A 17,085-nucleotide genomic window follows, 5' to 3' on the forward strand; every position below is an offset into this window, starting at 1 on the left:
GTAGTACTTTGTTGGCCCATATCTTATTAAAAAGTTCGTAAAGTTTATCAGCTATTCGTTTCGGATCTGCTTTTAGCATTTCTGCACTGGTGTTTTCCATACCTGATGCCTTGTTTTTCTTCAGACTTTTTATTGCTTTTCATATTTCATGTATTTATGATACATACTGATATGCTAAATAAATAAAAATACATGTATTATTGAGAAATAGAGAAATTTTTAAATATGACTCAATCTTTGTCAAAATAACTTACCTTGTCTTAAGGTAGCTCCATCCTCATGTGACTTATCAATATTAATGGTTAAAAGTGGAAAAACTTTATTAATTTCCACTCAATATAGTTTGATTTAATTAATAACCAAAGCAAATGTATATGTTGCCACCTTTTTAAAGATGTCAGACATACAAAAACAAAAGTATACATCAACATCAGAAAATCACACATTTTCGTTACACAGAATAATAAAAATACTTGATAAAAACTTGTTGAAATGACAAAATTTAAATATCAACAGTTTAAAAAACTGTTAATTCATAAATATATATAGATTAATTGTGTATATTAGGAAAACCAATGTATATTAGACATCCAGTAGATGAAATTCCAGCATAGGAGTTATTGCCCTTGACAATATTTTTAAAATAACAAATAATTGGTTATCTATGGAAAATATAAACTTTTTCAGTAATAATATTTTACCAGATTTTTTTTTATCATATCCAGTGAATAAAATTCCTCTGAAAGATTTATTTCTATCATACGCAAAGTTTAATTTATTAAGATTTTTGCAAAAAACCTATGACATAACATGAGGATCGATCAACGATCATATGAATGAAACTTTTTTTTTTAATTCTGAGTCTAAATGATCTCATTTTTAGTATTTTATTATTAATTCGAAATTGAAACTACTCAAGATTTGTATCTTTTGGAATTGTTTAAGTTGAAAATATTGCTCCAGTTCGCTTTACCTAATTGTAAAGTTTCAATAACATCAATTTTAAAGGCCGACAATTGGGTATAAAAGCAGCCAATCGGTGAAAATGGTGGAATATATGAATTTTCTGGTCACATTCAGATTGCAGCACTTATTTTGCAAAAATAAAGATTAAGCTGTTGTACTAAAATTTTTAAAATGGGTATGCTTGTTCCCCTCATAACTGTGCATATATTGGCCATATCTATTTTAGATATAAATTCTCATGAAGTTTTAATTTTGGCCTAAAAAATCTGAAGCAGGGCTAAATTTGTATTTCAAACTAGAGATTGGTAGTCTGTGGGTGTGATTTTCTTTTGTTATTGTTTACACCGGATGTTGACTCACATATTGCACGAGTACATGTATGCTTGTCTAGTTCTAGATAAGAGGGATTGCACCAAAGGAAACATGTAATCAAATCACTGTATAACGTGGTAAAAAGTACTTACTAAATCCAGATTTTATTTTTTAATTATATATAATCACATTCCTTTAAAAAATTGGTTAACTTTATAAAAATAACTCATTAGGACTGTTCAGTCTGATCGCTGCTTCAGAGTTTTGCAGAATTGCTGGTACCTTTTCTCGAATAATGTCAAGCATGATGTTTGTCTGATTAAGCAACAATCTCCTAGGCCAGTTGGGTAACTCCCATTGTCTCTCACCAATGATAACAAATGTCCAATTGATCAACCATCACTCTAAAATTACTCTCAATCTGGACTCTTGCGTGTGAACATTACAATGTCAAAAGAGACAATCACAGATAGTAGGTCTCCAAATATCATAATGGACAAAGTGTTTCTTAATAATTCTTCAATGCACATATCCTCCATTGCATAGCTACAATTTCCCCCCAAATTCTTCTCATAATTGAAAGGTACCAAGAGGAAAATCATAAGTATTAGTATATCATATATACCAATATTTGTGTATATTATAAAAAAAACTATATGTTTTAAAAGACATGGATAAAACAATGATGAATTAATTTTGTAGTTACTAGGGTGAAGTTTTGTTAAAGTAAAAACATATCCTTAAGTGCCTCACAGATCGAGCAGAGTGGTAGAAAAATGCGGGAAAACTTAGGTTATTTTGATAAATAATGCCAGTCTCCCTGTTCAAAATATCGTCTGCTACAGAGCATGTGTATAGAGTCAAGCTATTCTGATAACACTGCTAAGCCCTGCCCTCTTGCCATATATGCTTAATTGCTGTAGGGGTGTAAATTTTTCTAGGTTACTCCCGGCCTTTAAAAATTTCAAAAAGTTTTCTAGATTTCGTTCCATTTGATAAAAAAATAATTGTGTAATAGCATGTAAACTTTTGACAGAAAAGCTAACATATTAGAAAATTATTAAATCAATACCCTAAAGCTCATATCGAATTGTCCTTATATCTCAAACACCGCCATTTCAGGGAGTACTAATTGAAAGAAAAAAAAAAAAGAAAAACGAAAAGAAAAGAAAAAATATTAAAATCGTAAATTTGAAAATAGCATCAATCAAGGAAGGGTGTCGCGTTTTCGTAATACGGTGTGTAACACAAAAATGGAACGCTTGGGCGACCAACAGAAACAAGAGAACAGACATGCTCTATTTAAGACTCTCTCTCTCTCTCTCTCTCTCTCTCTCTCTCTCTCTCTCTCTCTCTCTCTGAGAAGTATGCACTTCATGAATAGGATGTGTACTCACCATCTTATGTTCGGGCTTCGGTCACAAAGTGATACATCCAGCAATCTATCATTTGAAACAAATGCAAAAGACACAGGGACAGTTTTATATCACTATCAGCCTATCTGATCCGTTTTTGTTGGTCACCCAAATAGTATGTTTTCAAGATCATTTTCAGAAATGATACCTAGGGAACGCATGCAAGTATTTTCTATCATGTCCGAAAATGTCCAAAACAATAGTTTTAGTAAGTTCTTAGCTTAAATCCGTTTGAAAAGACGTGGCAGACACTCTTCAAACATGGATGAAGATAAATTGAATGTGTACGAAAAACTTATTAATACTTTAAAATTACTCACTGTGAACACTCACCTGGCTGTTGAATACAGGTCAACTCCCCTTGAGGGCACAAATTATCAAATGCAGCCAATACAAAATTGCACCAATCAAGATAAATGCTGTGATCTTGATTAAAGGATAAAATATACGGAAGGGTTCTAATAAATTAAGTTGAGAACACAAAGAGTTTTCATTTCTCGTGTGAAACATGTACTAAGTATGTTGTTAAACTTTTCTCTCGCCACTCGATTTGGTCCTTTGCTTCGCTCGGCACCAAATTTCTTGGTACTCCAAAAACGTTTACCAACATATACGTATTGTGCCGCTGCGTAAGAGCAACCGATAAATTCAAATAGCTCTGTAAATACAGACACGTTCCTTCAACTTCCTTGCTTAAAAATATTGACAAACTACTCTATACCTGAGCTGTTTCACAATTTACAGGAATGTCCTTTATTTTGATGGGTGATTAAGCATGTTCTAAATCTTCTCGGCTTTCTCTTCTTTTCACCACAGCAGCGGAATTATAAGCCACGCTGTGTACACTTAACATTCACAATATGAAGAGAGGTCGACTGCTCTCTCTCTCTCTCTCTCTCTCTCTCTCTCTCTCTCTCTCTCTTTCTCTCTCTCTCTCTGTGGGTGTGTATGTGTGTAACAATAAATAATCTCTTTCTCTCTCTACTTTAATGCATGTTGTGGGAATCATTGTGTATGCAATGTTACTTCATATAACAAAACCTAACCCTAACCCTAACCCTAACCCTTTTTTAAAAACTATCTTCCGACCCTCAATTTAATGTAAGACATCTAAATTGAATAACAAACCATATGAGGAGAGGCTGGTAGTTACATCGATTGATATTGAAGGCCTTTGAGGGAATCTTCTCTGTTTAGATCATATTACTTATATGTGTACAACAACACTGGCTGTGGGATTTTGAAAAAAAAACCCACTACATTGCAAAATACAAAAATACCTGCAAGTTCAAAGTTCGTTGTAATGACACTACCTTCCCTTTCAATAAATTCAAACGTGGACGTGGTTATGGAGGCGTCTGTATTATCTGGAAACAAGAATTACCAATGCAATTAAAATCAGATCCTAAGATACGCTCACAATCGCTACTATAGTATACGGCGCGGATCTAAGAAGTCTGAATTTAATTAGATTGCAAGAATTACATAAGTCAGTTAGGTCGATTGAAGAATGTAACCACTGTGCAATGGCAGTATAGGTCACATATAATCAAAACCCTTACGCCCACAGCAGGCTGTTAGTGTAGTATATAGTACAGGAACTGCTTAGATACAGATAGGCGCGTATCTAAGAAGTCTGATTTTAATTAGATTGGAAGAATTACATAACTCAGTTAGGTCGATTGAAGAATGTAACCACTGTGTAATGGCAGTATAGGTCACATATAATCAAAACCCTTACGCCCACAGCAGGCTGTTAGTGTAGTATATAGTACAGGAACTGCTTAGATACAGTACAACAAATCCCGGTAAATACGGCAATACCCCATAAAATGTACAATATCCGACAACGCGCTACAATATCCCCACGGAATCGTATCAGATAAGTTCATAAATGGCTATAATCATTAAAGAGTAAAGTAAATGAATACAGTTACCGTTATACAACCCATTCATCGGGAATCAAAACAACCAGGACGCCGTTGCTTAGGTGTCGTATTATACTGCATACCACGTCCGATCAAATACAGATTTTATCAAACATGGGATAGATTTACAAGATATCAAATATCGTTTGTTTAATGGTACTTTTTAATACTTCTTATCGACGTAATGTTATACAGCGTTAGTGTACTACTAGATATATTATTCATTAAGTTTTCCTTTCATTTATTTCCTTTTCTTAATGATATGATTAAGTTTGATGAGGAAATTAATGATCAGTTATGAAATAGATCTTAATTATCATTATCATTATTATTATGTTTATCTAAGCTATGATTTGGTTGGAAAGACATAAACCGTCGCTATAGGGAAACGAACGCGTACATTATTACTATTCATTTTTATTTTGCCTGCATGTTAGATATATGAGGTTGGTGTCTGCAACCCATTTTCTTTACAGTATCACTTGAATGTCTGTACTGATTAAACCATGAGCGGCGAACACTACACCCCTCCCCTCTAAGCCACCCCTATTTGTGAATCCAAACTTTTGATGAATTTGATAAGTGCTTAACTCGATTTTAATGTCTTACTTTTTGCCCCCCCCCCTCTCTCTCTCGTACACTGGTCAATGATTCAGGAATGGTAAGGATTGGGTTATTGTCAATAAGTGTAGGTATAGTAAAAATATGTCTTTACAAACTAAATATTTTATTTATAGTATGAAATGTGCAAACAGAAATATTTAATTGAATGGGTTGATATTGTACATAAAATCTATTTATGATATTAATAAACAAATAGCTATAAAAATAACAAAAAGGATATTTTGGTGAGGCCTGGGAAGGTTGAACGAACTTATCTATGTAACTATCTCATAATAATAATAATTTATTTTGGGAACTAGACAGTTGAAAGTACATAATCACAATTCTCATGTAAAATTTCATATAGATCAATAATTTATAAAAATAATTAACTTATTAACATATTACAAAAGACAAGCATAAAATTATTTGCAATAAAAATTAAAAAAATATTAATGTAATTTAAAAAAAATGTTTCCTATAAAAAGTTATTGCACACTGGCACTGACTATTAATGCTTCTCCACTGTTTTGGCACACCAAGGGATAAAACTGTTTTTATAATAATAATAATAATTCATTTATTTAAACAGGATAGCACAATTAGTTTAAAAACTAGTTTACATTGTGGTCCTGAAAACATATATACAGACAACAGTACTAGTATTAAACAGATACAATATAAAATAGTATATGAAGCATACGTTACATACATACATGTACGCTATCTACATATTTAAAACTGAAAATAAAACTAAAATTAAATAAATGAATAAATAGAATAAATAAGTGGACGACTCTGTGGTGTCTTTTTATTTCGAGTTCACTGGGATATATCGAGTGGACATAAACATAAACCGTTGCTGTAGCGAAATGAAAATAATAAAATAAAATAAAATTAATTATTTCATTTTTGCTACGGCTAGTCTTGTACTTTGGTAGTTTGTAAGTGGGTTGTGTTCGGAGGTTGTATCTATTATCACTGGATGCTGGTAAAAGGCAATGTAGTTGATTTGAGGGTTTTTCCTATTTACTGAACAATGACAGGCACAGATTTTCACGTCTTTCCTCTAGAAATTCTAGATGGAGGTCTTTAATTGTAGCTTCATATGGACTTAAAGGTTTGATTATTTTCAGAGCCCTCTTTTGAATTGATTCGATGTTGTCGATTAGATGTTATGGCAGGTGAGTTGACCACACTGGGCACGCATACTCGCAAACCGGTCTCACTAGTGCTTTGTATACTCTGATCAGTTCTATTTCATTTAAACCCGCATACTTTAATTGGCACAGATAGAAAAGACGTTTAGAGGCTTTCTCTACAACATATTTTACATGAGCATCCCATTTTAAGTTGTCGCTAATGATTACACCTAGTAATTTGGTTTCGTTTACTCGTTCAATGTCTTCACACTCCATGATCAGACGAGGAATCCCCAGCTTCTTACCAAATGAGATCATACGTTCTTTTGTTTTGGAAGTATTGATGTAGAGGTGATTTCTCTTGGACCACTCTATGATATTGTCAGCTGTTTGCTGTAACTCTGATGGTTCTCCGTTTACACATATTTCATCGAAGGTGGTGTGATCGTCACACTTCACATTTGAGGCACTACTCTGTTGATTTCTGTCCATTGGGAATTTATATCGTTAATTTTCACTCGTTGTTGACGGTTGAATAAAAAGCTTCCGAACCAATTACTTACAACAGGGTTAACGCCGTTATTTTTTTGAATATTTTTTCAAACAACTTATTGTGATCAATGTGATAGAAGGCTTTTTTTAAATGAATGAGCAAACAGCCGAACAAACTTCTTATTGTCATCAGTGGCTTCATATACAGGTTGTACAATCTTTAGAAGTGCGTAGGTGATCGAGTTTCCACTCGTAGCACCATATTGACTGGGATTGATGTTAGAACATGCTGTTCTTAGATGTTGGACAGGATGTTTTTTCCATTAATTGTGCGAGAATAGGTGTAAGAGATATTGGTCGGAGGTCTTTTGTAGGATTGATTTCAGGGTTTACTTTAGGTATAGGGACCACATCTGCTCTCTTCCACATTGCAGGAGTGAAACTTTCTCCCAGGGAGCTGTTGAATATACCGCGTATTAGCTTTGTGATAGTGCTCGAGAGTTATTTCAAAATCCAGTTTGGAATGGAATCGGGGCCCATGGCTTTGGATATTTTGATGTTGGAAAGCTGTTTTTCGACTTCATCTGGTGTAATGATGAATTTACCCGGAATTGGGTCATGATCCTGCTTCAGTCTGACTTCTTTGAGCGGTTCCAGGTCCTTAGACACTGATGCAAACGCATTCTTTATTTCGTCTGCAAACTTTGAAATGTTTCCTTCAAACCTGTTGTTAACTAGATTTAGTAAAGTGTCGTTTTTCTTACCTAGTCCTAAGACTGATTTGACTGTTTTCCACCACTGTTTGTTGTCTGATTGCACATTTCGTCTACTGACTTTCTTTGTAGAAGTCTGACTTCAGGGCATTAGCTCTCCTGTTAACTGAGTTTCTTAGCTTGTTATATAGATCTTGGTTACCGCTGGATTTGGCTGCGTGGCGATTAGATACTAGTGCCTTGAAATCTTGAGTCACTCATGGGTTGTCATTTGAGTGTAAGAAGATCTTTTTCTGTTTTGTTTTGAGGGGTACACATCTGTCCATTATTTCAATGATGACTGAATTGAAGAATTTCAATTGTTGCTCACATGTTGTTAAGGAATACAGGACTTCCCACTTGACATCCTTTAGTGCTTTTGCAACTTCCATTTTTTTGGGCTCACAGTAGCATGCCTTGACGTTCTGTACACAGCACTTGGTTTCTGTGCTTTAAATTCACATGGAAGTGCAATAATAGTTTCGTGGTCCAATGTTCCGAGAGCTCTTATCGAAAACGGATCCATATAAAATATTTTCGATTTGTTAGAATTTTATCAAGTGTCTTTCTTTCCCTTGTTGGTATCTTTACTATCTGGTTAATATTGAAACTGCTGATGAGGGCGTGAGTATTATACCTGTATCTGGATGTTTCTTGTTGAATGTTGACCCATTTAGTTTCCAAATTATCCTCACTAAATTCGTCCCAATATTTGAATGGGATCCTGTCTTTGTTGTTTATATCTACTCCCCCTTTTCCGGTTTGTACTGGATTTTGAACTGTGGCAGATGGTATCCATTCAGTGATATTGACTCGATAGGAATATTTGATTCCATCCATATTACAACAACAGCAACACTACTATGTTTACTCTCTCTCTCTCTCTCTCTCTCTTTCTCTCTCTCTCTCTCTCTCTCTCTCTCTCTGTGTGTGTGTGTGTATGCGTGGTTTTTTGTAATAATGTATAATAGAACCACAATAAATCATAATCAAAATAATATGATACATGTAAATGTAGATAGTTATGAAGTAAATATATCCCCGGCTGCCTCCCCTCTTTTTGTGATGTGATGCTACCTGTATGCTATATTAAGACAATAGCACTTGGCATGCTAATTTTATTTGAGTAAATTTTACTTAGGATTTATTTTTACATACATGTAAAACTTATACGGTACAAATTTTGATGCACCAGATGCGCATTTCGACAAATAATGTCTCTTCAGTGATGCTCAACCGAAATGTTTGAAATCCGAAATAACAATGAAGTTTTAGAGCTATTATAGCCAAAAACAGCGTGCCAAAAAAAGTGGAGTCAAATTCGTCTAAGGATAAGAGCTATGTATGAGGGAGATAATCCTTAATTTTGAAATTAATTTCTAAATTTTATAACAACAATTAAATATACATCCGTATTTGCAAGCTAGTAACGAAGTACTTAGCTACATGTAATTTAATATGGACGGTTGTGTTACTTTGTAGTGGTAGATACAAATAAACATCATTACACGGTTATTATATATCTTATTTTTGATTAATTGAATTTTCCATCTTTATATAAGAATACGACGAAATTCATGAGGTGGTCATTGGGCATGCTGCGTTAAAATACCCTGTCAAATACAGGCAAATCCCTATTTCAATCGGTGATATGGTATGCTACAGTTTAAATTACACAACCTTATATTTGAAATGCAGTAAAGTAGGCACTGTATCATGTCTTATGTTTCTTTCATATCAGATTATGTTATATCTTTTTACTGTATGATAAATACCTAAAAATAAAGTTCCCTTGTTTCAAATTCACGAAGTATTACATATGTACGTATGTGATTAGTTAATGCTGAAGAGACATTATTTGTCGAAATGGGCATCTGGTGCATCAAAATTGGTACCGTATAAGTTTTACATTATGACCCGTGGGTTGAGGCCTCTGCTGGTGGACTGTTAGTCCCCGAGGGTCTCTACAGCCCAGTAGCTAAGTACTTCGTTACTAGCTTCAAAATACGGATGTATATTTAATTGCTGTGATAAAATTTAGAAATTCATTTCCAAATTAAGGATTATCTTCCTCATGCATAGCTCTTATCTTTAGACGAATTTGACTCCACTTTTTGGCACTCTGTTTTACCTACAATAGCTTTAGCAAGTTTATCGTTATTTCGGATTTCAAACATTTCGGTTGAGCATCACTGAAAAGACATTATTTGTCGAAATGCGCATCTGGTGCATCAAAATTGGTACCGTATGAGTTTTACATTTGAAACCGATATCATCTTTATCACCATCCGCGAAATAAAGTATTAAATGGCAGATAATGCAGCGACACCAACTAGTTAATTCCCACTTTTCAATATGGATTGGATTACAGTGAAACTTCTCTAAATCAGCCAGCTCTCAGACCGAAAAAACGGCCGGTTTAGAGGGGATGTCTGGTATACCGAGAACGTCGCATTTAGAGACATTTCATCTCAATTTTTATTAGATATTTCATCATACCACGAACCAAATAATATAGTTTTCAAGGACTATTATTTCACTCTTGGAAAAAAACCCACACAAAATAAATGACTAACTTATTTATTTTCAACCCAAGCTGAATTATTGCTGCAATTAATAGGTAGGTACAGTTCATTTTGATCTTGTGATCTATAATCAATTATCAGTGAAGATCAAATGAAACCACTTGTACCTACAGGTAATTATGACAAGAATAATTCTCACTGAAATAATCTAATTTTGAATTGAAAATCTACAACAGAATACATTACAGTAGTAAATATAAAATTGAAATTTGAATATTTCTTAGGAATTTTAAGTCTATGGAAACCAAGAAAATTGATTTATCTTTTGATAATTATCATTAACAGTGACGGGTTTATTCTTAATTCACTTTCCACTTATATACATGTACATACGAGTACGATAGTATGGTACAACAATATGGCGTTTGATACTGTGTTCAATATGTGTCATTTTGTACAGAAGTTTCACTGTAGTTGACAACATGGTAAATATCCCTATCCAGGGAAAGCCAAGTCAGACGTATGTAAATGTTGGGGGGTTTCTTAAAACTAAAGCTAATCTGGATGTCATGGGTAGAAAAAAATCCCACCCATTACATTCCTTGTTAATAGGCTAATAGATGTTTGCATCTTGCACATATTCATAAAACTAAAAAAAATGACCCCCAAAATAATAATCTTTCATCATTTACACGTAAATTATGCTGATATCAATCATTAATCGATACACTTCTTCCAATCTTGACCGATTATCGATTATGAAATTTTTCCGATTATTCAACCACTGAGCTATCGTCACCGGTCAATATGAGACCTATGTACATGTATTACTGGAGTTTTACGAAGAGGCTTACTTTTAAAATCGACGGCTGACTTTTACAATTGAAAGGGATCAACTCCAACTACAGAAATTGGACCGAAATGAATTGACTACTTCAGTAAAAACACCAAAACCGACAATTATGTTTATTACAAGAGTATTGTAAACTCTTTAGCAACTCTTATTCTTTCTACATTTGTTCGACACTTTCACAATGCACCACTCGTTTTAATATTTCATTAAGTTAAATTTATCGATATTCAAATGTACATGTAATTTATTAAATGTGAATGACGAGCTGAGAAATGCACGAAGGGACCCAGAAAATTGTCCAAAAAAGAGTGTTTTAAGCTTTACTGTATATCGATCATAAGTGTACCACAGCGCACTCATTGTAAGCAGACGACCTCAAGTTATCCTGACATTTCTAAATAATGTATCATCAACCCAGAAAGCTTTTATGTTCTCTATACCTCCCATCTTATGATTCTGGCTTCCCAAGGAATAAAGCAACCCCCTACCCACCCACACACATACTTTTGGACGGCAGCTCTATACTAGACCAAAAAGTCGAGGGGTAGCCTTGTCGAGATATATTTTTTCATAGCCCCTCCTTCTCATTTAAAAAAATAATGCTACGTCCTTGTTTCCCTCTCTTTCGTGTTGAATATCTAGGTTTAAATGTAAAGACAACCAATAAGTGACGTGTAATTGTATACATGTATACATATACATGTATATCAACATACACAGTAGTATCAATAATGTTTGTGATAATGACTCGATCATGAAAATTGGCCCCCATGAAAATCGATTACTCCCTAGTATACTAGTATATTCTATACATTATTGATATAAACATTTGACATGTGCTTGTCCTTTAGAAATGCCGTACCCCGTGGATATCCGGGTAAGATTAGGTCCTCTGCAATACCCCTTGCTTGTCGTAAGAGGCGACTAAATAGGGCGATCCTTCGGATAAGACCGGAAAACCCGAGGTCCCGTGTCACAACAGATGTGGCATGATAAAGATCCATCTCTGCTCAAAGGCCGTAAGCGCCGAGCATATGCGTACATTTTGCAGCCCTTCACCGGCAATAGTGACGTCTCCACATGATTGATCGGTTGCTTTTACGTCCCTTCCTGAATTTTTCACTCATATTGAAAGGTCACCATCTGTAGGTGAAGTACGACAAATGTAGACCCGGCCTATGTTTAGCGCTCAACGCAGTAGTAGTGAGAGTACTTTATCGTGCCAACGCATGCCGCTGCACGGGACCTCCGTTTTTAAGGTCATACCTGAAGGTCCCGTGATTCTCACTTCTAAATACCGAGCGTTTCACTGAGCTGAGTGAAAAATTATCGAGTGGGACATTAAACAATATATACAACTGAATACTGTAAAGTTTTTGAATTTTGCAAATATCACTTCCAAAGTTTTCATATTTGGAGTTGGCCCCTTTAAACTGTAAAAGTCATCTGTCGATTGTAAAAGTAAGCCTCTTCGTAAAACTCCACTAGTCAGGTGTTCTTACCACATAGCTACCGTCAGCAGTCTATCTGAGACCCCTGTATTACTAATCAGGTGCACTATCCACTGATCTACCTTGAACGGTTACTACTACACCCCTGTAATACATATACTAGTCAGGTGCTCTAACTAGTTACCATTGAGCTACAATCACCGGTCAATTCGAAACCCCTGTAATACTAGTCAAATGTTCTAACCACCGAACTACGGACACCGGAAAATCCGAGGCCCTGTAATAGTAGTCAGGTGCTCTAACCGCTGAGCTAAGAACACCGGTCAATCCGAGCCCCCTGCATTACTAGTCAGGTGCTCAATATACTGAGCTACATATATGTATCCATGAGGCTGATTTCTATATAAACCATAGATATCGGTCCGGATAGTTCAATGGTTGGAACACCTTACAAGTAATACATTTGTCTCGAATTCGATTTTTGGTCAAGCCAAACCATGGACATCAGTCTGGAGAGCTCAGAGGTTAGAGCGCCTGGCTAGTAGTACAGGGGTCTCGAATTCAATTCCCGGTCGAGCCATACTTTTTCTCCTTTCTATTACACTAACATATATATAGATATAAATATACTACACTGTAATAGACTGGACATTTTGCTGATTATTAAGTTTGGAAATACAGACAATTGTTGCTATTTCAGTTTGATGTGATTACACTTTGTCTATGTTGATTGTGTAGGGCTGTGGAGTGTTGTGACGTTATTTATGGTAAACAGAAGACTGTGACCTTGAATCTGAAAATCTGTGATGAAGACTGGACGTTTGGGGCCACTCTCTGTTACAGATATTTAAGTAAGTAGTCAGTAATAATGTGAGACTGTACTCTAAATCATGTTTATCTATAATATGCACATTTGGAAACAAAATACATTCTGAACTATATCATTAATAATTAAACAGAATAGTGTTCTATTAGTAGTTCATCACACTAAAATAAGTATATATGCGTACATGTAAGTACTCAATAGAGCATGTACTAAAATTCAAGACTACACACAAAATACTGACAAAAGTGAAATTTCTTAGTACATCACAATAACTGTTTTACCTTTGTTAAATTGTATCTAGTTATTCACAGGTGTTCAAAAGATTGGATAACTAGTAACACAATCAAATTAGTCAACAAAAGTATGATGGATAGATACTTAGTAACACAATAAATTAGTCCATCTAGATGGTCGAGCGGTCTAGCGCGCTGGTTACATGCTGCTAGGAGATTTGGTTCCGCAGGTCATGAGTTGAACCCCGGGTAGGGGCGGAAGTGGGTATCCAAATAAAGTGAAATTTTCTGTGCTTTATATTGAATATTTCTTCACTTAGGGCAGTTATGTTCATTTAAGAGTTCATTGCTATTTCTGTGCTTTATTTTTATACAGTATATATATATATATATATATATATATATATATATATATATATATATAACTTGGTAACAATCAAATTAGTCAACAACAGATATATGTACATGTAGATGAACAATGAATGAATAATCAGTAACACAACTAAATTAGTCAACAAAATATTGTATACAGCTTAATAAATAACTAGGAATACAGTCAAATTAGTCGACAAAAAATTGCACAAAGATAGATATTGATGATTTGTAACACAATCAAATTAGTCAACAGAAGATTTTAGCTAACTAAATAATTATATGTATAGATATAAAACTTGTAAAACTTTACAAGCTGTTATAATTAACAACCTCCTGTATCCTATTGTTTAGATATGTAATTAACACTGTCATGAGATGTGTAATTAAAACTGTCATGAGATATGTAATTAACACTGTCATGAAATATTTAATTAACACTGTCATGAGATATGTAATTAACACTGTCATGAGATATATAATTAAAACTGTCATGAGATGTATAATTAACACTGTGTTTATAGATATTGGATTTTCTTCACTTTAGCAGTGCAATATTGAGCGACAAAGAGGTTGTCTCTGATATCCACACATAAACCGAATGGATGGTTTGAAGGACAGCTCAGAATGTAACAGAGGAACTGTCCGTCCTGATCTATGATGTGGATACGGTTATTATATAAGTCTGCTGTCAGGATGTTACTCTGACTGTCTGTTGTAATACCGCGTGGATCAAATCTTTGATATGAACACTTGGTATTAGAGGGCTGACCAGTGTATCTAAATCGGAGTTTTCCTGACTGATTGACCACCACTACTGCACTAGCTGTCTGGTCAGCCACACAGATATCCAGGTTTCTGTTCTCACTGATGTATTTATCGCTATAATCAGGTGAATAAAGAGGACGACCCTGATCATCAAACTGAATGGTTTGTTTCTCTGTGGAGTCAGAGTAACGCACTACTTTGGATTGTTTTCGATTATCACTGATCATGGTAACAAGGAGATCGTTAGAGGAAGTACTGCATACATTAAGAGGTCCCCATCCCTGCAGTGTGATCGCGGTCTGTATCTCTTTATTCCTCACTAGGTTTACAGTTTTATCAGTATAGTCAGTATAAACAAGATTTCCGTCCCGTGTCACTGCTATATCCTTTGGTGTGTTCCCTGACTTGGTTCGTATTGATGTCAGTAGTTTACTCTGGAGGTCGAGGAGCTTCATGATTTCCTTATTCTCACATGTCCAGATTTGTTCTTCACTGAGACATCTAACACTGTCTACACGGTCATATCCAGTGTCTATGGTGGCGATGAGTCGCGGTTCATCAAGCAGTGGTTTGACTGGAGGAGACGATAATGCTTCCGATGACTTCATTGATTTGACTGGAGGAGACAATACAGCTTCTTGAGACTTCATTCGTTTGACTGGAGGAGACGATACAGCTTCTCGTGACTTCATTCGTTTGATTGGAGGAGACGATACAGCTTCTCGTGACTTCATTCGTTTGACTGGAGGAGACGATACAGCTTCTCGTGACTTCATTCGTTTGACTGGAGGAGACGATACAGCTTCTCGAGACTTCATTCGTTTGACTGGAGGAGACGATACAGCTTCTCGTGACTTCATTCTTGTGACTAGAGGAGACGATACAGCTTCTCGTGACTTCATTCTTGTGAGTGGAGGAGACGATACAGCTTCTCGTGACTTCATTCTTGTGACTGGAGGAGACGATACAGCTTCTCGTGACTTCATTCGTGTGACTGGAGGAGATGCTATAGCTTGTCGTGACTTCATTGTGTCGCTATGTTCTTCTATGTTTATGGATAATGGTGACAGAGAACCATTCTGTTTTTAAGACGAATCTGAAAGGTGAGGGCTTCACAGAAGTCACACAGTAAGACGTCCTGGGTTCTACGCAGGGGTACAGGATTTCTGGTGTCAGGGTCACAGAAGAAATTTACTGTCAATGAAAAGAGGAATATTGATTAAAAACTTGATGGGAATGTTAAAACAAACGACAAGAATTTACTGTATGATATAAAAACTACTATCATTTATCTTGATATTTCAAATGGAATGATAAAATACGGGGCATCGTCATACGCTAACTATTTTCATGGTAACCATTTGACAAATCTTAATCCATGGCAGCATTAGTAAATGCTTATACGTCATACCATCCCTTCCTAATCTGAACTCCCATCCACCCTGAGTTCAAAACACACTCTCAGCCTCTACTATTTCTCAGACACAAAACTCTAACATTCCTGTGGATAGAGGAAGCAATATACACACCCAAGTTCATCAGAATTCGCAAGCTTCTTCTAAGTACTGCATTGCAAACAATGTATCCTAAAGCTCGACATGTTGATGTAGTGCCACCAATGATATCCCCCCCAACATATTAGCTGTCAAACTCCGACCAATGCTATGTCACTTGTAGCCGAAATCAATATTCTCTGAAAGATACCGTTAAAACACAAATTTCTCAAGTCCATGACATTCTTGTAAGTGTTACCTCTTAAACTATGATTCCTGAAACAGTCGAGGATATTCTCAACACTCAAGTGAACTCTGACAGATTGTCACAAAACAATCTACAAATAAATACTACATCAAGGAAGAACGTGCTAATATTCAGCACAAAGAGACAGGTAGCTTGAGGTAACTTTTTTTTTTATATCTTCCGACCCTCAATTTAATGTCAGACCTCTAAATTGAATAGCAAACCATATGAGGAGAGGCTGGTAGTTACATCGATTGATATTGAAGGCCTTCGGGGGAATGTTCTCTGTTTAGATCATATTATTTATAGATCAGATAATATTTGTGTACAACAACACTGGCTGTGGGACTTTGAATAAAAAGAACAACATTGCAAAATACATAAATACTTGTAAGTTCAAAGTTCGTTGTAATGACACTACCTTCCCTTTAAATAAATTCAAATGCAGACGTGGTTATGGAGGTGTCTGTATTCTCTGGAAACAAGAATTACCAATGCAATTAAAATCAGATCCTAAGATACGCTCACAATCGCTACTATAGTATACGGCGCGGATCTAAGAAGTCTGATTTTTAATTAGATTGCAAGAATTACATAACTAAGTTAGGTCGATTGAAGAATGTAACCACTGTGCAATGGCAGTATAGGTCACATGTAATCAAAACCCTTACGCCCACAGCAGGCTGTTAGTGTAGTATATAGTACAG

The 17,085-nt window shown here is 35.3% G+C and overlaps 1 protein-coding gene across 1 annotated transcript; it reads right to left on the bottom strand.

Annotated features, from left to right (window-relative positions):
* Window positions 1-13,893: 13,893 nt before the first annotated feature.
* Window positions 13,894-16,501, bottom strand: LOC130046908 (tripartite motif-containing protein 2-like). Its single transcript, XM_056140552.1, has 2 exons — window positions 16,168-16,501; window positions 13,894-15,832 (listed from the first exon to the last, which is right to left on the bottom strand). The coding sequence occupies exon 2, from the start codon at window positions 15,664-15,666 to the stop codon at window positions 14,389-14,391; it is 1,278 nt and encodes a 425-aa protein (XP_055996527.1). The 5' UTR covers window positions 15,667-15,832; window positions 16,168-16,501; the 3' UTR covers window positions 13,894-14,388.
* Between the last annotated feature and the right edge of the window lie 584 nt (window positions 16,502-17,085).

This window comes from Ostrea edulis, chromosome 6, assembly GCF_947568905.1.
Source record: "Ostrea edulis chromosome 6, xbOstEdul1.1, whole genome shotgun sequence".
Taxonomy (NCBI): Eukaryota; Metazoa; Mollusca; class Bivalvia; order Ostreida; family Ostreidae; genus Ostrea; species Ostrea edulis.

What these genes read in the sequence shown, in the direction of transcription:
- LOC130046908 (XM_056140552.1), bottom strand. Translation starts at nt 15,666, where the DNA reads ATGAAGTCACGACAAGCTATAGCATCTCCTCCAGTCACACGAATGAAG.